This window comes from Nannobrachium achirus (genome assembly GCF_963921795.1).
Source record: "Nannobrachium achirus genome assembly, chromosome: 13".
Lineage (NCBI taxonomy): Eukaryota > Metazoa > Chordata > Actinopteri > Myctophiformes > Myctophidae > Nannobrachium > Nannobrachium achirus.
Genome location: NC_137833.1, coordinates 40,794,574 through 40,816,162, shown reverse-complemented (window position 1 = coordinate 40,816,162; position 21,589 = coordinate 40,794,574). Strand labels below are relative to the sequence as shown.

The 21,589-nt window shown below is 41.2% G+C and overlaps 1 protein-coding gene across 2 annotated transcripts; it reads right to left on the bottom strand.

Moving 5' to 3' along the window:
* Window positions 1-16: 16 nt before the first annotated feature.
* Window positions 17-21,203, bottom strand: pdxkb (pyridoxal (pyridoxine, vitamin B6) kinase b). 2 transcript variants are annotated; one of them, XM_080740969.1, is made up of 11 exons: window positions 20,807-21,203; window positions 15,227-15,281; window positions 10,536-10,640; window positions 10,158-10,241; window positions 9,250-9,284; window positions 8,433-8,518; window positions 7,376-7,421; window positions 7,135-7,246; window positions 6,473-6,609; window positions 5,328-5,394; window positions 17-4,877 (listed from the first exon to the last, which is right to left on the bottom strand). In XM_080740969.1, exons 1-11 carry the CDS (start codon window positions 20,885-20,887, stop codon window positions 4,762-4,764), a joined length of 924 nt encoding a protein of 307 aa, XP_080597095.1. In that variant the 5' UTR covers window positions 20,888-21,203; the 3' UTR covers window positions 17-4,761. The 2 variants fall into 2 exon arrangements, with proteins under 2 accessions (XP_080597095.1, XP_080597096.1); XM_080740970.1 differs by having other exon boundaries at window positions 17-4,505.
* Between the last annotated feature and the right edge of the window lie 386 nt (window positions 21,204-21,589).

Here is a 21,589-nt window from a genome sequence, read left to right as displayed (position 1 = left end):
ATGTGAATTTGTACACTACAATCTTTTATTGTAACATGTTAGAAAATACTCGTAACGCTCCAAAAAACATAGCACTAAAAACAGTTACCAAACATTGATTATTACATTTCCTCGTTTTTGTTTTTGTCTTTTTGTTTTGGCCACCAAGAACAGAAAAACAAAGATGGAAGAGATGAAACGGTCTTATTTAGGAGGACAGGAGAGGACCACAGCCACAGATCGCGGCAGACGTGTTCATTATGGGCTTACAATCAAACAGGAAGGGGAGGACCGGGTATGTCGGAGTTATATTTGGTCATGTGACGCAGACCATCTACAAGCTCAGAACTCATGGCGGCTGCGACGTGTTGTGAGCTTGTAGATTGGCTACTTCTTGACGCGTGGCTCCCTCGCACAGTGCAGATGTGGGTAGGAAGCATGCTGGACAATTTGTCATTTTATAGATTGGCTATAAGAAAATAGCAGATGTACAAGCTCATACAAGCTTGTAACATCTGCTATTTTTGAACCTTTCATCTTGAAAGTATTGGAAAATGTTTCATAATTTCGATTTTTTTTTTTTTTTAATAATTTCTCTTCTGGGGGTTCCTGGAACTAGAGTTCTCAACGGGCCTGGGCCCGAGGCCCTACCCGGCCAGACTAATTAGCACACATTTTAGGCCTTACCCTACCCGAAATGTGGGGTTGGGTTTGGGTATGGTCGTGTTCGGGCAGAATTTGAGAACTCTACCTGGAACCACTGACATAGTTGGCTCAGAAATGTTTTTTAACCCTTACAAACAGCGAGGCGAAGATGGAGTGCATTACAATATAACACCATGTACTGTAACTCTGAAGAGGTTTCGATATTCATTCACTCAATGCAAGGCTGTTAAGAACACAAGAACAGACACCTCTCCATTCAAATGCAAAGGTCCCCTTGACACAAAAGCGTATTTTCTCTACAGCTGTTGGAGGCATGACTTTGACTATACAGAATGATTGTCCTAATCTAACGAATGCACCCCTTCCCTTGCCCAGCTGAACAACACCCATATTCTCTCCTTGCCACGCATCTCCCCTGTCCTCCCTCTTTGTCGAACACTTGGACCCTATTCAACACATTTCAAAAATGCAGATCTACATGCTCAAAACATGTTGCATCAATGCGTTGGGGGCTTGTAGATCTGCTATTTTTTCAAAAAGTTGGAATTCCCAAAACAGGGACACGAAGGGTGAAAGTGGTCAATTTGATTTTAAGTGATTTCTCCTATTGCACACAGACTCAGTCATTCACACACACACACAAAACCCTGTGATCGTAAAGGAAATATACAGTATATTTATACACATACATTCGCTCGCACGCACACACACCCAGAAAACAACCGTAGCACAGACCATTCACCACAGACACACGCAGACACAGACACTACGGGTAGACAAGTTTGGACCACATACGACTGACTAGTTTGTTAACCCAACTTGAAAGGGAAAACTGCATGTGTGGATCAGAGCCGAGCGGGAAACCAGGATGGCCGAGTGCACAGACACATCAATCATCATAGAATACAATAGTCATACACAAAGTTGCACTGTGTTGACTACCGCATTACAAGGCCTCCCAAACCTTCTTGCTGGACAGAACCCCGGCCCTGGCCCCAAATCAAATGATAGGCTCTATCGCACAGCAGCCATTTAGGAAAGAAATTGGGCCTCCTCCTTACTTCCTTCACAGGTCTTGCCACTTATACTAATTAAGGCTCTGTTCCATGTAATGTAGCACAGTGGTTCTCAGGCTTTTAAATGGGGGCCATTTTGAACCTCGAGGAACCTTGAGGGTCTCCGGACCCCACTTTCAGACCCACTGGTGCACAATATCAGCACCCTGACTCTGTTCGACCAGAATGGAACACAAACCTAATTAGCATCATTGGTAACACCTGTTTATTACAGTAAACAATGAAAAAAAATAAGAAAAAAATAAGCTAAAAGCTAAAAAAAAAAGCTAAGCAGAAGAGTCTCATCTTTTACAGTATCATCATCTTATCCGAGGAACGATGAAACAAACTATGTAATGTAGTAAAAGTGGTATCTACATGTAGCACAATTTATACTGCAATATTCAGCAATGTTTCCTCCCCACCCACTTGGCCATTTCCTTCCTCTTTCTCTGCTACACCCGATTCGTTTCCCTCTTCTTCTTAATCTACCCCCAGTGAGTGTATTATTGTGGTTGTGACGTCAGATTCCTAAGGCAGTATCACAGTACAGTCCATAGAGAAAACAACAGCAGTACAGTATTACAATGGCCTGCCCAGAGCCATACACCTGACAAAGTTGGGACACCGACTGACACAATGTTGGGACTTTTGTTAAGCCTCCAGTTTTTTGAGCGCTCACTTCCGGGAACTTCTTTTCTTTGTTACTGTAGCAACATTGGCCGTATTGCCTCTTAATGGACATGTTTTATTGTGAGTGTGAGCTTATCTAACATTCTGTCAGGAAGCAATGAGATCCGTATGCAACAAAAATCTCCATGTCATCTGCATGTTTTTGGACGCTCCGTCGTCAATTGAGAGAAGCACAGCAACCTACTGTAGTCTGTCAACACAGCGGTTCCCAAAACCTTTTAGCTCGAGACCCAAAAGAGAATTATCACAACACATCACGATACGACATGTCGTGAGCTTGAATTTCTGCTCTTTCCATTGCTCCTTCAATTTTATTTATGGAGATTATTTCGTTTTTTTCATTGTATTTATGAAATACTTTTGAAAGTTTTTATTGTTTTAAAATTGAGATGTTTTTGTTTACACTTTTTTTTTATGATATATAACTACTGTATAAATATATCCTAATCTCATTCTCCTGTGTTGTCCTGCAAGCTTGGCAGGCTAAGGCATCGGTTCTCAAAGTAGGATCCCCCTGGGGTCCTTGGGGAAGTTCCAGGGGGTCCCCAGCTAAATGTGTTGATACAGCATCATACTATAGTTTAACCACTTTGTTATCCATTTATAAGTTGGCTATTCAAAAATAGCAGATCTACAAGGTCACAGTGTGCGCTGCCACCTTGTACATCTGCTATTTTTGAAATATCTTTTAAGTGTTTTAACACAAATCTTCTCTTCTGGGGGTCGCCTGGCACATAATCATTTCGGATGGGGGTCCGCGGCCAAATACATATCATTTTGGGGGTCCTTGTCACTAAAAGGTTTGAGAACCACTGGGCTAAGGCACATGCCGTGGCGTGTACTCACAACATCATTGGTCTGAATAGTGACCTTTGTCACAAGTCATGTTCACACTCCTTTATTTACACTAGCCACTGTGTTTATAATCCAATAAAACTGAAATGCCTCTAAAATTATTGTTAAAAAAAGAAAGAAAAAGATAATAATGCAAATACCGGCATTTCCTTGTTTGTGAAAAGCAGAACATTAATTCTGTAGAAAACATATAATTCATATTGATATATCATTACACTGGGAGAGTGAATCAAGTCAAAAAGCTGCTTCTAGGGGGTCTACCCTGGTGGCTCAACAGCACTTTCCACATAAATAAGGCAATAGTCTGTTAGGCCCGGCTTTGAATACAACCACACATCCCCTCTCTCCCCCCTGCCTTTATCCGTTCACTGCCACTAATAGAGCATTAAAAATAATCTTTAAAAAAATAAAATACGAAAAAGCTGTGGTCGGTTACTTTCTGCAAAGTGACACGTGCATGTTTGTTGCATACTGATGCCTCTGGCAAACTTCAGTGGCACAACTCTTGAGATATAAGGTTCTGGGTTCGGCCTTCTTATATGGGCAGGTTCTGACACGGATGAGGCTTATTTTTTTATTTTCTAATACAGATCACACTGGCCTATGAAGGCTCAGATATGTTAGCTCATTGGACAATATGAGATGTGGTTGAGTGGAACTTCTCTTAAGCGGAGTTTGGAATGAATGAGCTCCTGCTATATTACAGACTATTAGACAGCTAACTATTACCTAGCTGATGGCAACTCGTGGAACTACAGGAGGCTACGCACGAGTGTCAGAACTGCTCCACGTCTGTTTGGAATGATATTGTTAGCATCAACACAATGGTCCAATAGACAGGTCAGATAGAAGTTATCATACAGAATGGTCCAATACAATTATAGTACAACATCTATACAACAACTATACATTGTGCGTTTTTTTTTCTTTTTTTTTAACTTTCTTTTTGGGGAGCGGTGGTTGGGGGTGGTTGGTTGTATGTCTCCATATAATCATTGGTTTTCAAGAGGGGTTGGGGGATGCTGTCGGTGTGGGGGTCGGAAAAGAGCCCTAGATAGACAAGAGATGGAAAAGGAATTCAGCAGCGGCGCTGCCAGCTCAAGCAGCGATTCCACGGCAGCTTGAAGAATCTTCGTCTTCAGAAAGTTGACCATCTTTCCGACGATGTTGTGTATTTATGGTGCTTCGGTTGTAGAGAAAGGGCACCGACGACATGCTGCCTGGGAACGTTCTATCTATGGCTCTGGTTCAGAACAACTGGGAGAAGTACAGGGTAGTTTGAGATTCGAGGGTTATTATGGGCTGGGTCTGAGTGGTCAGGGATAATGAGGAATGGAGGGAGGAAAGCGGGTAGGGTCAGTGATATTTGGGATTTAGGATATGAAGACATCTAAGCCTAAGAAATGTCATTGTTTGGCATTGATGAGGATTTGACTGGTTTCAGGGACTTATAGGGACACAGATTTGTTGTAGTTTTTTTTTAGGGGATTTAGTGTGTCAAATGTTGTTAATGTTAGGATATGACTGTGGCCTCCATAACTATAGCAGGGTCTTCTATGTCAGCTTTACTTTGAACCATTCTTAGCTCCAACTGGGGTGGACTAGGCCTTCTACCAGGACCTGCTAACTCTGACAGAGAGAGGCACCAAGAAAGAGAGAGAGGAGGGAAAGGAAGATAGATACAGGAGGGGACAGACCGGGAGAAAAGAGGCATGGAAATATTAAGACATTTGAAAGACTTTTGAGTTTTTATGCAGTACAAATATTTGAACACTGATGCAGGCCGTGAATTAAAGATGCAGATTGCTGTGTGGGGCCGGTTTTACTCCCAAACATGGGACGTTCGCAATAAATTGGAGATACGACGTTCGCAATAAATTGGAGATACATTAGTAGAGAAACACAATGTAGTGGCAATACCGTGGTGACAAATCTGCCGAAAGGTTCTTTCAGTAGCGGAATTGATTTTACACTTGCCACAGATGGAAACACTCATGCATAAAACCGAGGGGGAAAAAGAACAATATCCCAAATCCTAAGCCTAATGATTTCAACAATTACTACATTTTTCTTTCTTACCATGAGCATACGATATGGTCCTTTGAATAACATGGTGCATCACTGAAAACGTCTTCTCACAGGCCATCTGAAAGAGCAGGACAGTGTATCTGAGATCATCCTTCCATAAATGCACAAAATCACTGCGCATGCATGGCCTACAGGCAACATGCACAACCCATGTGGTGCTGAATGGTTTGCGAGATTAGCCACGGACAACACACAGACACGTCACGATTATTGTGGCAACAATAAAACTATATTATCGCGATAATCAAAATGTGCATAAAACTTAAAATGCCACTTTTGTTAACACTTCAACCCCCAGCATCTTTATTGTGGGGGGAACGTTCGCCAAAAATAGCCGATCTACAAGCTTGTTGTGAGCTTGTAGATCTGCAATTTTTGGCAAGTGATTTGTGTGAAGTGAAATAAGAGCAGGTCTGTTTAATCAAGTAGGCTATAGAGGGATTTAAGTGGTACTGAATTCTCGTCCCAGTGACGGAGCACAATTCCACGATAAATTAAAATCTCTGCGGCAATGTTTTTGTGAGTGTTTTTTTTAAGAATTATCGTCCCAGCCCTGACACAGACACATGGATGTCCCCCTAGGACAGGGGTTCCCAAACTTTTTTGGCTCGGGCACCCCTATAAATATTTCTTTCATCCGAGGCACCCCTACTACATTATATTCCAAATTTTCACTCCCAGCACCTTATATTTATAGCATATTTTTAGCGATTATGTTGCGAGGAAAGCGAGATAATAGCCATTTTGGTTAGAACTGACTGAAAATAACTTTAAAAGTTTAAAATGATACTAAATATATTTTTAAATGTCCAAATACATTTCTAACATTATTATCAAATTATCTCGCGGCACCTCTGGACCGCCGTCGCGGCACCCCAGGGTGCCCCGTCACCCACTTTGAAAACCCCTGCCCTAGGAGCCACACCATACAAAACAGGACAGAAAAGAAACTTTGGCAAAGAGGGGACTCCCTTCCAGGACAGACATGCATGCACTGTGGTTGTCTGTGTGTGTCTGTGTGTGTGCACGTGCATGCATGCGTGTGTGTGTGTGTGTGTGTGTGTGTGTGTGTGTGTGTGTGTGTGTGTGTGTGTGTGTGTGTGTGTGTGTGTGTGTGTGTGTGTGTGTGTGTGTACCTTTAGGTCATTGGGATAGTGGTGTGTCCATGCTAACAGCATAGCAGCAAACAAATCCCCGGTTCCTACAAACACAGCATCTACTTTGGGAACGTCCATACGAACTCTTTGCGTTGACCGGCTGCCATCTGGAAGAACTGGACAGTAACAGGAGATATTGTCGCTCTCAGGGAGAAACCTTGTATTCCACAACTGTCAACTTTTCAAGAAACGTAAAAAAAAAAAAAGTGTTCCAATCGATAAAATGCAGTTATTACTCAGTCACTTGTTAAAACCCTTCATTGGTTAAAACATTTATAAAACCCACAAAAATACTTTTTCAACCTATCGCCTCTGTTGGGCATGTCATTATAGGCTGAAACTGTCATATCTTTTACAAAAATAGCAGATCTACAAGCTCAAAATGCCTCCTCCTGATGAAATGAGTTGTGAGCTTGTAGATCAGCTATCTTTTGTGCAATCTGGGAACCCATCGTCAAAGAAAGGGCGACACCTACTGTCATACGACAAGTACAAAATTGGCATTTAATTTATGAAAAACATGAAAAGACAAAATATGGAGAGTTTCTGCCTGAGTCAACTACTGTCAATGACAAACACATATAATGCACAAATGTAACCGAATGGATCCGCAGTTACCACTCAGGATTTGACAGACATACCAGTGCGTTGGCTGCCCAGTGAGACCAGGAAACGGTCTCCCAGTCTGGAGGGGAGGTCAGAGGAGGTGATGACCACTGTGTCTGGACCCATAGCATGAAGCATGTCCATCACCTTGTGAACACACACAAACACAAACAACCACTCAGTTAGTCTATACTGAAGATTAGTTTGCCTGTCCACAGTCAAATTCAAACCAAAACCAGCTAAAAAGTGGAAAAAATTTATATATATATTTTTTACCTCTACAGCATCTTTCTCTGTGCTTATGTTTTTTCCTGTCAATAACCTGAAATTAATCAAAAACACAAAACAAGCATCCTGTTAACAGGGCCCAAGACACTCACAGCCAATAAAAGCAGCAAACATTTTTAGGAATGTTGAAGAAAATGTAAAGATCTACTGGAACGTAGTATCAAACAAACCCGGATTCTATTTATACGGGAAGAAATTGTTATGAAGAAATTAATTCCTATACCCCATGACTATGTAAGGTGTAAAATGTAGCAGACTAGCACTAGGTAGGGATCCGTTTTTTTGTGTAGTGTAAAGCCGGCATCATAGTTGCCTGGGCGGTGGAAGGCTTTACACCGCGGTGTAGTCTTTTCGAGTCTTTTTGAGTCATGAAACTACAACGTTACATCATTCCTCGCGGTGGAGAGCTTTACACCGCAAGTCCCAACACATCTCTCTGTTTTTACTATCAGACAGACAGGCTCTACACCCCGTTCACTGATTGGTCGATCTAGACCAGTCAGTTACGGTGTACAGGACTCCACCGTGAGTGACTATGATGTCCTGCACTTATTTTCTGACTTGAGGTGGAAAGCTTTCCACCTCAAATTTGCGGTGGATAGCTCTCCATACGGGCTTAAGTGTAACCAGTAGAAGCAGATGTGCCCTGAATGACCTTTTAGTCATGTTCTGTAGTTTGCCTAAAACACCACTAGGTGGAGCCACCTGACAGGAAAATCAGCCTTAACTCACCACCCTGCAGTTGTGATGCTGTGCAAGCCAAATGGCTATACTGTATGTATACCTTGTGATATTATTGCAACAATGGGCCAATGATTTGCTCTACTAATTCACAAGGGTAGGTTGACTCATCAAGTAGGGGAGGTCAGGCAATACATGCCCAAAGATCCTGGGTTATCTAGTTGCTAGTCAACAAGACTACTGTTGTACTGTTAAGTTGAAGATATCTTGTTTGATATTGTTCTAATATAACCATAATTCATAAAATAAAAAATCGGTTAAATTCAATTCAACAGTTAAATGCGGTTAAACGAAACAACTCAACTCAGCTTCAAACTGGTTCGGAGTGATGATGTCAGCAACTGGAACCACTTTGTTCTTGTAGACAGGATGGAGGTTCTGAGGAACGTACTGGAGACAGAGAGAAGCACGGCTTAGAGACGCATGCACAAAGATGTGGCAACCAGTCATAAATCTAGTGGACATTTCCAGCCCAGGTTGAGTAGACAAGGTGAATTGGTGTGTTGGACCCTGTACCTTTGGTGTTATGTTGTCTTTCTTTTTGTGTTTTTAGTTTTGTAGTGGTTTTGTTTCTGTATTGCTGTGTGTGGGGGGGGATTCTGAATGTTAAATGTAACAAAAAGTAGGTTCTGTCTGAGCAGAAGTGATTCTGATAAATGATGTACTATGGCTTGAACCTAATGAATTGCATTAAAAAAATAAAAACGCACGCACGCACACATGCAGATACACATACTGTGTACATCCAGTGGTCATACAGAATGATTCTGTTGGATCATAACAATCCATCTGTCACATAGGCCCCATTTAACTGGCAGTCAAATTTGTGTCACATCCAGATTGGAATCCGATTTGTTAAAATTAGTTTAGCAGGTCACATGACTCATTTAAACAAATCAGATTCCAATCTGGATGTGGCTCAGATCTGCCCCCACGCACGCACACACACACACACACACACACACACACACACACACACACACACACACACACACACACACACACACACACACACACACACACACACACACACACACACACACACACACACACACACACACACACACACACACACACACACACACACACACACACACACACACACACACACAGTAACTCACCATAGATCCATGATCTCCAAGGACAGGATCGCACACTGAAAAGACACAAGAGTGAGTGTCAGCTACTACACAGCAGACAGCTACTCACAAAGTACAAGACATACACTAGGCTACACCTGCCAGATGTGTGTCTTGTAAAAGCCGGGAGCTTGTGAAAAAACAAGTTCCCCCACTGGTTCACACCTGTAAACCTGTGATGTGGCAATAAAGTTGATAAAGTTCAAGATGACGTTGCCACCATGCAAGACTATCTATAATCATTGATAACCTTTAAGGCAATAATCTAATACATCTCCAAATAATTAATACAATCTGTGCAACTGTTTCCAGATACTTCAATACAAATAACAATAGTGTGCACTGTGCAGACATTTCTGCTTCAGTCAGCCGAGTCAGGGCCACTTCCTTCATGGTTTAATTTCCCAGTTGCATTTTTAAGCAGTACTTTGATTGCAATCACAAGCAGTCATTTTATACTTTGCAGCATGGCTTTGTTCTTGGATGATAACCGAAGAACCCAAACAAAGACCTTAGGGTGGTCATATAGGAACGGCAATATAGGTGATGGTCTGGCCTTGACTGCAATGACAGTCGCTGATACTATGTGAAAATATGAAATCTGATTCCACAGATTCCACAAATGTCAAGTTTTATAAATTAGAAAACTTCTGAAGGCGGATATTCTGCATAATGAGTACTTTCTACTTTTGGTACTTTAAGTACGTTTTGGTACTACTTTTACTCAAGTACATTTTGTGTCCTGGACTTTTACTTGCAACAGCCACAGTTCTCTCACAACCAATGGTCAGTGTCACTTGCAGTCTGAGTTGCACTGGACTTCTTCATACAGCTCTCTTCATGAAGTAAATCAAAAGCCTTGTGTAGATGAAGAGTTAAATACTACTCACCATAAACCAGGTTGGGGTTAGCCCTCTTCAACTCCTGAACAATGTCCACCACCATCTCCAGAAAGGATGTGTCTCTGGTGTACCCTAAATATAACATTAAATATAATATTATATAATGTATAACGTCTGTTTAATGCTCACTGGAATCAGGATATGATGATCTAATAGCTGTTTATCCATTAAAAATACTCACTTTCTATTCACAGTTCTAACTAGGAAAGTCAAGTGGGGTGACACACCAGCAAACAGGTACTTTTTACTAGAGAGTGTGTGTGTGTGTGTGTGTGTGTGTGTGTGTGTGTGTGTGTGTGTGTGTGTGTGTGTGTGTGTGTGTGTGTGTGTGTGTGCATGAGTGCGTGCGTGTGAGAACTATGTTACCTGTTAGAACGTAATCATAGTGGTGTACGTTGTTCAGCTTGATTCCCTCATAAAGAACATGGAGCTCGTCTGCTGTCAACACCTGCCCCTTCCAATGAGAGTAGCCTGGAGAGGACAGGATGGTATGAGGAAATGTTATTCCAAGACTGATACAAGCAGCCCAAATTGGTTTTCCTCAGGAGGGTGGCTGGCAATTCCCTTTAGGTGTAAAGGTTGGTGAGAAGCCCAGTCATCAGTGAGGGACTCAGAGTAAAGCCAGCTGCTCTTTTGCATAGAAAAGGAGTCAGTTGGTGGTTTGGGCATCCATTAAGGATGCCTCCTGGTCAGCTCCCCAGGGAGGTTTTCCAGGCACATCCAGCTGGGAGAAGACCATGGGGCAAGCAGAGGACCGGGTGGGAGAAGATTCATTGAAAATAATAGGTGGCGGCAGGGTCATTATTATAACTCTATGGTTTTGAAGCCATTTTTGCCTAATTCAAATCCAACATCTTGGAACTTCCGGTCGTGAAAAGCAACCGGAAAGGAGACTCTTTAGCTGTGGCAGGTAGGCCAGAGAAAAGCACAGTGCAGCGATCCGTTCCACTGCTACACACAGTAAAATCAACGCTTTCAAGAGCTGAATTAAAACTGAGGATTTAATTGTGACTATGAATGCATTTCATACACCAAGATTTCTATACTAGTTCTGATTTCAAAGATCTGATTTAGTAATATTATAAACATATGGATTGGATAGTTCAAGAGATAAGAGTAATCAAAAACTATTCTGATATTCTTAACTGTCTCACTTTGTGAAATAGCGTTGTCACAAAGGTTTATAGTACTAATGTCTTTGAACAAGTTACTGTTTCTTGCTGTACCAACAAACAGCAAAAGTGTCTAATAGAAAATCATAGCAGCTGCTGTCAAAACATCATGGCAGAAGCTGCTTAGCTGTGCTGTCTTACAACGGTGTTGCTCATCAAAAACAGCGTGTCTACAAGCTCCCAATGTGTCGAGGGGCGTGACGCGTTGTGAGCTTGTAGATCTGTTATGTTCAGCGAGCGCGACATGGTCGTACAACACAATCTAAACCAGGCTTAATATATAATGCACAGCTGAGACTGTTGAGGTGGCAGAAACAACAAACAATCAGCGGAGACCAAAAAGGCAGTGGTTTCATCACTGACACTGGCAGGATGGTAAATTCAAGCAGAGCACTGTGAGTGGCTGGCATTACATCTATGGTACCCACAGACACTGCCACAGTGCCCTTTAGCCAGGCACTTATCCCCCAGTTGATCCAGGTGATCTGCTGTGATGGTTTCTTTCTATTAATGCACTTACTGCATATATAGTGGGTACCACACAGGTTGTCAACCATGCCTTTTGCTACATCTGTACTGAATATTGTTATTGTATAATGTCTATTTATGATTCTGTGCTCCATATGATCATGGTCTTGAATTGAATAAATGATGATGATGCTGCTTCCAGAATAACCCTACTCTGAAGTATTTTTAGTCAGGAATGCAAATGAGTTTTTTTCCAGAGCTTTCCCATCAAAATCGTGACATGCCTGGTCTCTGCTTTGCTCGCACTAAAGCACTAGGTTGTAGCTGGAGTCAGCAAAATGGCACATTTTCATTCCTGGCTGGATGTTAGCAGAGAGCCTCTCACTTACTGGACACACTCACTGACAGTTTATAAGCGGCTGGCTTCCGGACTCATGCACATAATCACATGGGAACACACATACATACATGTACACATGTAATGCACCTAAACTATATACATGCAGATCAACCAGCGTGGGTGTGTGTTGAGTTAGAGAGGTTTACGTGGCTTGTCATTCCACAGCATTTCTGCATGTAAGCTTTATTGTGTTGTCTGTCACACATGTGCTGCTCACATGTTGTTGTGAGCAGCACTGGGCAGGCATTTGTTTGTATATGATTGTTATCAGCGACTGCAAACGTGTGTGTGTGTGTGTGTGTGTGTGTGTGTGTGTGTGTGTGTGTGTGTGTGTGTGTGTGTGTGTGTGTGTGTGTGTGTGTGTGTGTGTGTGTGTGTGTGTGTGTGTGTGCGTGCGCGCGCGCGCGTGCGTGTGTGTTTTGATATGTGACATGGTTGCTGCAGGCTGACGATGTCGCAGCTCCAGGTGAGTCACAGCCAGGTCACATGGTGTGGTGCTGGTTGCTAAGCAACAAGCCAGAAGAAAGCCGGAGGGCCCCCAAAAAAGAGAGAAGAGCAGTTGTGTGTGTGTGTGTGTGTGTTCACGGCACGCTTCTGTGCATGTATGCGTGTGTGTGTGTGTGTGTGTGTGTGTGTGTGTGTGTGCGCGCGCGCGCGCGCGTGCGCGCGCGCGCGCGTGTGTGAGAGAGTGAAGGAGGCAGTCCTATAGATACAAGCTGGTTCTGTCGTCATCATTGCTGCTGTCGCAATTCCCACAGTCTGCTACATTTCACCGCTCTGACCTCCCTCTGTCTTGTACGTGAAATGTTTAACCGAAACAAGTGTTGATACGCCATTGGCTCATTTATTGTTTCTCTGTTAATGATGTTTCTCTCCGGTCACACACACACACACGCATGCACACACACACACACACACTCTATCAGTGTGGATTATCAAATTATACGCCACCTTCCATCGATGAGTGAACCAATAACATTTGACATCGTCACTGGTGCATGTACTGTACGTATAATCTATCTATGCACGTGGCTTTCATGTTAGAGAGCATGTTATTGGATTTGTCAGCTCATCACTTCTTGTCACAGATGTTTTGGAGCAATAAATCCAGAAACACTCTGTGGGGCTTAAAGATAAATTATCAAGAAACACCCACCTTCTCTATCTGAACTTGGCCATGCATTATGTTCACCTAAACTTACCCTACACCAGTGGCTCTCAAAATGGGGCATGGGGACCCCCAGGGGGTCCCTAGCAAAACTAGCTCATATTTCATAAAAATCTGTGTCACCCTTTTAACCCTATTATATACTGTAGATTGTTTATGTGAAAATAGCTGGTCTACATGCTCACATCGCATTGCAATGCGACACATGAGCTTGTAGATCTGCTTTTTTAAATCTAGAATCTTAAACAAACCAGGCAGTTCAGAAAAATGTATATGGCACAAAATATTTTCAGATCGGGGTCCGCGGCCCAATATTACTGATTTGGGGGTCCTTGAAGTTTGTGAACCACTGCCCATACACTATACCTTAAAGTAGCTCAAAAGTCAGTGTGACGGGAAGTGTGACGGATCTGATGGATCCTTCTGCTCCGAAACAGCCAACTAAGCAGTTAGGAAACTATGTGATAACATTTGCAGTCTCTAATCGCTTGATGCACCGGCACCCCACTGACAAAACAACCTGAATCCTAGTCTATTATGCGGCTGAAGTAACTAACAAGAAAACAGTGTAAAAACAGCACTGTGCAAACAACCACAGGTTAAATATAGACCAGCACCTTGACCCTGCTGGTATTAAAACAAGCTCAACAGATGTAAAGAACAGACCAATGTCACTTTATTCTAGATCTAAAAACAAACCTACAGCTGGTTCGGGCAGAGTCTACAGAGCATAGATTATTCACACACACAGACACACGCACACACACACACACACACACACGCACACATGTTTGTGCTTCAGCCCTGGAGTCTCTTATACTGTATGAGAGACTGGTGAACATTGAAATGTTTTGTATTTGAAACTCAATTATTTAATTTGAAGAGTTTAACTTTCATTTCACCTTCAGTATATTCTTGACACAAGACAAAATTGTTTGCATAGTCAATATGGTAAAAATGTGCAGTTACATTTGTAATTGAAATGGAAAAATGGCTATGGCTTGGGCATCTAGAACATGTTTGTCTGTATGTACTGTATATGTTTGTCTGTACTGTATGTCTGAGCACTCCAAAGTAGACCAATCATAGCTCATGCTGCTAAGTGCATGACATCAAAAAATAGAAGCACCTCTGGCCATGCGGCTGAGGAAGTAAAAGTGAAAAGCTTGAAAGCTTGAATTGAAAATCTAAGTACAGGAAGAAAATAGCAACAAAACATTGTCCTTGTGAAGCATGTTAGTTCTTAGAGATTTAACAGATTGATAATCATAACCAATATCAGTCAAAATAAGAAGTGCAATTTTCTGGGTAGGCTACCCCTAGGGGTGTGAGAAACAATGATTTAGATGACGGAAAAGTGTTAATTTCACACTCTACACTGAACTAATTGAGAAATAAACTGCAAAATCGAAATCAGTTTCCATACATCAAAATGTAGGAGTTCCTACAAATATAAAATGCACCAAAACATGACATGAAAATCAGACTGCTTGTTGGCATAGCATTCAACTCATTCATCTCATCATGACTTTGACAACATACTCATTCATTCATTCATTCATTCGCATACACACAAACACCAGTGGTTCCCAAACTTTTTATCTCAAAATCCAAAAGAGAAATCAGATGTTTGCCGGGACCCAGTGAAAATAGTAGATCTGCGTGGCTCAAAGCGATGGTTGCGAGCTTGCAGATCTACTATTTTCACGACTTATTTCTTAAAGATTTGTTTTCTAATTTAGTACACAGTTAGTACACACCCACAGCCACAGTTTGGGAAACAGTGCTGTACACACTCCGACTAGCAGACTGCAGTCTCCAGTTTCAAGTGTACATTCAGTGATCTCACCTGTGTGGTTGGAGAACTGGACAGAGTTGATAGAGTCCACCTCAAACCCCAACACCTGGAGAGATAGAAGGCAAAAAGAGAACAAAAGAGTTACATATACACGACATACAGTATATATACAGTACAAGTACATGTTTTAAACAGCATAACATAGCATAGAATATTAATCCTTGAACTTGAACTAATCCTTGAATTGAATTTAAAGTGAAATCTCACTTTAGAGTTAATCCCAAATATTGTAGTAAAGTTACATGCATGGACGTGTGTGAGTGAGTGAGACTCTGCCTTACACTGCTATATGGAATTGTGTAATTTATTTTATTTGTGAGTCAGAGCCATAACTGAGAATACAATTCACGTTCAGTTTATGTAAAGATGATTAAATTGATTGATAACGTAAATGTACTGTAATATCTACAACAGCGCACACACAGCTTTTTGTTGTTTATATTCATCTTTTACCTCTTTAAGTTTACTCAACGTTTTATAGTGTTATTTAGCTTGTTAGCACAGTCTGCAGAGCATGTCACACCAACATTTCTCTACTTTTATGAGTGAGTGACATATTGAATCTGTTTTTACAACTTCAATTACTTGACAACATGACTGGAAGCATGAAATGTCTCATTACATAGTACCACACTAAAATTAAGACTCAATTGCCGCCTAACACTTTCAGAGGAAAAAAAGAAAAAATAAACCTGCTGATGTTCTTATAGAATATTTCCTACGGGGACGTATATTCAATATCCAATTATTTTATCTAGGCCTAATTATCTTAATTGATAACCCAGCTGACACGTTTCTTTTGGTTTGTCCAAGCTTACCCCAAGAAAACATTGGATGGTTGCGCTGTTAGCGCCGTTATTCTGTCATGTGACAATGTTTTAGAATTGAAGTGTAGTGCACTTTTTTCAGGTTTTTGAGCGAAATTTTTATTTTTTTATTTTTTTTTACTCTGAAGTCATTGGCAGATAAATGACAACAACACCTTTTGGTTAGCATTAATGGCCAGTCAAGACAGAAATGTGGTATACTACTGTGGGTCAAAAGGACTTGTCAACAAAATATGAAAGGAACAAGTGACGCACCTATTGCCTCGTGAGACTGAGCCTTGTATACATTATTGTTGGCTAGCCTACACCTCCATGGTCATTGTGGCTGTGAGGAGGAAGAAATAATGTACGTTGTTTTAGTATTAGCTACATTACAGGAGCTACTCCTATCCACTTTGTTGACATTTTTGGAATGTACAGTATGCCTTTTTTTTACACCATCAAGTGAGGCCCATTCCCACTGGGCCAGATAAACAGATACAAAACATCAAGTGGATGGTAAGATACAGATAAAAAACATCTGTCACAGATATGTTTTATATGCATGTATGGGAATGGGCCTCATACTGTGTAACTTTTTAAAGTTATTTTTCACAAGAAGTATTCCACATACATGTATTTTGGACAAATCCTGACACTGACACTTGCGCCAAAAAGAAACAGGCACCGTAAATGTGTACTCTATACTAATGTATTTTTTTCTAAGATAGTATAGACCGTTAGAACGTTTTCCAAAATATCCTCAGCAAAAGGCCTGAAGCATTTGTTTTGGAGAGGTACTTACTGTACATGTTTTTCTTTCAAACTGAATTGTGGGTATTGCTATTTTAAAAACAGACGCTGTAATGACAATGTGACCAGAGGTGTGTCGAACAAAATGTTCTACTAAAATAAAAGTTACACGCAATTACTTTAATGTCTACAATTGAAAGAGCGGATAGAATCAACAAAAAGTTTTAAAATAGATCATGGCCTTTTAAGAAAATACCATCAGGTGGCTCTCATTTAATTCTGTGCTAGCCAAATGAACATTCCCATCCACTCAGTTTCTATTAATTCTATCCGTTCAATCTATCCTACTTCTATGGAAGCTGCTGTCTCCATATTCAGTGATGTCATTCAGAGGAATCCTGTGTCAGCCAATCAGAGCCCTGGCTCCTCACTGGTCCTCGTGCAGCAGTGTTGAGTGTACTGAATGGACATAAGACCTCATCCCTGACAGCAGAGCCACCACCACATGCTCACCAACACCAATATCATTATCGTCATCATCAGTATTACTCTACATCACTGGTTCCTGAGCACTGGGTCAGGACCCATTTGTGGGTCACAGACACATTTTTTATGATAAAAGAAAAAAAATCTATATATATAATAATAATAATAAAAAAAGATGAATACATAAAAAAGATACAAAAATCTAAGAAATTGCATAAATTAGAAAGAATTTGTGAAAATAGCCAATCTACAAGCTCGCTACATGTTGTTGTGAACTTGTAGATCTGCTATTTTCACTAGTTTGGGTCTCGGGCAAATTTCTCTTTTTTAGGTCTCGACCTAAAGTTGCTCTACATGACACGTACAAACATCCCTTATAACTCTTGCGCATTCTTAAGTATTAAGCTGAATAAAGGTGTTCGGTCTTGAGGCTATGTTTGCTGGTAAATTGTAAAAGTCATCAGCCACTTTCACTAATTTACTGGTCAATTAATAGGATAACCAAATGCTTGATCGATAATGGCCACCTGCGTTATTACCTGAATTTCTGGTATGGTAAGCACAACTCTAGACACAGATTCTACACAGCTCAACACCAACAATTTGGGGTGAGAGTGTATTATATCTAGCAATGTACAACAGTCCAAGTGTCAAAACAAGGGCTTGTTCTTTAAAATTATCAGTGGATCACCCCTGGTACACTTTCCTGATCGTGGTAAGCGTCATTAAAGTTGTGCCAGTTACTAGCTGTGGTAAGCCTCAGCAAGCGGCAGTGGACCTGTGGTTAAGATAAGTTAGTAGCCGAGTCCTAGAATATCCCTTTTCAGCTGTAGATAACATTAGCCTCTGTACTGTAGTAGTAAGCCATAGTAGTACAGAGCTCAGAACAGAACAAGCCTTAAAATAGAACCTGGAGACTTAGTCTAAAAATAGACTTGAGCACACCTTACAATGTGGTGGGACAAATAAGGCCATTACTGTTAAACTGTCAGAACATACGAAGAAGACATACTATAGCAATCATAATAATCATAGTCATCATTTTCAAACTCAATATTTTGGCACCTGACATGGCACCTTCATCATTCATCATCAACATCTTGACTTCACCGTTATCCAATTACATTGCCAGACTTAAGGCAAACTATTGCCGTCGACTGTCAACTCCATGGAAAAGCATTATTGATAAAGATCTAATTAATTAGATAATCACATTCATCGCCATGCCGTCTCTAAGTCCATGTCCATGAATCGGTCTGTCAATGTCAGTAGTACTAGTAGCAATATGTGTCCAATGCCATAGCATTGCTGAACACTGATCTAATAGAATAAAATACATATGGAACATGCACGAGTGATTCGTGATCAGTATTGTCATCATGTTATGACAGGTAACAATAGGCCTAGTAGGCAACAATAGGCCTAGGAGTACTAAACTACTTTAGTAGTTTCTAACACAAACACCAATATGTACCATAAATAACCCCTGGTTTTAATGAAACTATCTGACATAATTTGGCTACTCATAGCCATCATTCATCACTACACTGTTTGACTGGTGACACATGCAAGTCTGGGCAAAATGTCAAGGGCTGATTTACTTTTTGAGAATAGATCAGGGGTCTTCAATGTTTTCAGGCCAAAGATCCCTTAGTTGAGAGAGAGGGACCCCCACAACCTTTTCATAGATTCCATTTAGTTACATCGTTTGACAGCACAATAATGTATTTTGGTGTCATGTCAATTTGTGTTTTCAGATATTTAACCACTTGAACCTTCAATACTTAATAAACTTGACCTTTCACTCTGTACTTAGTCTGCTCTTTTCCTCCTCTAAACCAAACCTCTTTAAAGTACAGTTTCATGACAGCACAAATCACTGGTACAAGGTCAGCTAAAAGGAGATCCTAGAAAGCACTATGGCTTATTTCCGCAGGAACCACACTTTATGTATCTCATATAAAATTGAAAGACAGACGGATAGAACATAGTAGCAGAAAAAGCATAATATCAAATACAAAGGCAGAAAAAAGGGGGTGTGGGAGCATTGGGGCTTAGTCTATTTACAAGTCACGAGTAGCAGCCGCCTGAAGGTGACTTTTCATACCAATTTTGAAGGAGGCTAGGGATTTGCTCTCCTTTAAGGCTTGCGTAAGGGCGTTCCACATGTTGGTGGTATAGCAGGAGAACGAATTAGAGCCTTGTTTAGTGTTAAATCTACGTTAAACATGATTGGTGGAGCTACCTCTGGTGTTGTGATCGTGGACATCCTTGACCTTTAGGAAGTAGTTTGACAGGTATCTTGGAGGTGTAGTGTATCTTGTACACCAGGCCCATTGCAAGATGCTGTACTGTCAGCTACTTTGAGCCACCCCACGCTTTCGTGGTGATGATCGTTAAGGTGGGCCCGAGGGGGAAGACCAAGCACGACCCTAATTAGTTTGTTCTTCTGGGCTGTTTGGAGCTTTAACTTTAAGGCAACTGGGGCATCGCGATACCAAACAAGTATTCCATAAGCAATGAGCCCAATAAGAGCACCTCCTAGGGTCTTTCGAGATTTAATATTGATCAGTGGGGCAACCCTTTGCAAGAAACAAAGATGTGGTAACTCTGAGGACCCCTTAGGGGTCCCGGACCCCCTGTTGAAGACCCCTGGAATAGATAGCTCACCAATGGAGTACTTAAGATCACAGTTCTTTTTTTAAGTGTTGAATTTAACCCTGTAGTGTGCACAAATGGAACCAAATGGAGTGGACTCTCAAGAGCGTATATTATAGCCACATTATGTGCAATGGCATGCCATGATGGCATGGCACATACTCAGGTGTAAAGTAACTATGAGTACATTTACTTAAGTACCATTTGGAGGCATTTGTACTTTACTTGAGTATTTCCAATTAACAATACTTAGACCTATATGAAAACCTTATACTAGTTACTTTGTAAATTGATTATTACAAACCATACATTAACCACTTAAACCATAGGCCTACATACATTTGGGCCATTTGAAAATAGCAGATCTACAAGCTCACAATGTGTCACGAATGATGCATTGTAGAACTGCTATTTTCAAAAGATTGTTATACATTTGGAAAACTTGAAATGGGACATTCTGCACAATGATTGGTTTTATTTTTTGCACTTGAAGAACATTTTCATACAAATACTTTTGTAGGCTACTTTTACTCAAGTTTAGAATTCTGGACTTTTACTTGTAATGGAGTATTTCTACATATGGTCGTATTGATACTTTTACTTATTAAAGTTGAGTATACTTTTTCCATCACCATCACTGCATAATACAGTGGTTCTCAAAGTGGATTCCAGGGAATCTGTGGGTTCCTTTAGTTTAGGGGGTCTACTCTAAATTGGCAAATACCAGTCTGTAAGTCTGACGGTTCATTTGGTTCCATTTTGTACACTGTCAGAGTTAAGGGGAGACTTTGAAACGTGAAAGTCAGTCACTGTGGCATCGATGCCATCCTGTGTCTGTGCCAGGTGGGTACGTACACTGAATTCTTACCTGTAACGGGAACGAGGCGCTCTTGTTGCCCACATATCCTCTGACTACATGGCTCTGTATGGACAGAACACGACATTCCATGGCGACTGACACTCCGTCTCTCAGCCAGCCGAGGAGGGAGCGACGCAGACGATCCGTTATTTCGATATGATCAACCACCAGCCACTATGACAGCCACAGATTAACCATCAGATCAATAACAACAACAACGCTGATGATACTACTAGCTATTAGCTGACCACCAGCTGTTGTCACCGCTGCTGACTGTCACTGCCTGGGCAGGAGGATGGCAGTGTGTGTGCGTGTGTGCGTGCGCGCGCGTGTTGGTGCTGCAAACACAGGCGATCAGAACAATATTGAGGAATAGAAGAGGATGGATCCGTTTTTGAAGGAGAAAAAAAATCAAGATGGGAAAAAATGCTTCCAAAAAGGTTAATCCGGAAAATTATATTACGGTTAAATAAATATATCCCCCCCGATTGCAGTTGGTTAGTTTAAGAGGACCACCATGTTTATGTATAGGACTCCAAGGACAGAGCAGGCAGACGATAGGAACGAACCCAACACACACATCGGCTATTCTACACAGGCACTGTCCGACCACCTAAAACACATGACGTCACCACGTCGCCGCAGCTGGAATTGTGAATGACATGACACCATAGTTATATGCATGACACCCATGGTGGTGGAAAAAACAAGCACTCAAATATTTAAAAGTATCAATATTACAATATAAAAAAATTAAATAAAATAATAAAATAATGTTACAAGTAAATGTCC

Coding starts and splice junctions, on each gene's coding strand:
- pdxkb (XM_080740969.1), bottom strand. CDS start 20,887: ATGGAATGTCGTGTTCTGTCCATACAGAGCCATGTAGTCAGAGGATAT. Junction 15,282..20,806: donor GCGCCTCGTTCCCGTTACAG/GTAAGAATTCAG, acceptor CTATCTCTCCAG/GTGTTGGGGTTTGAGGTGGA. Junction 7,247..7,375: donor CAGAGAAAGATGCTGTAGAG/GTAAAAAATATA, acceptor TGTGTTCACAAG/GTGATGGACATGCTTCATGC.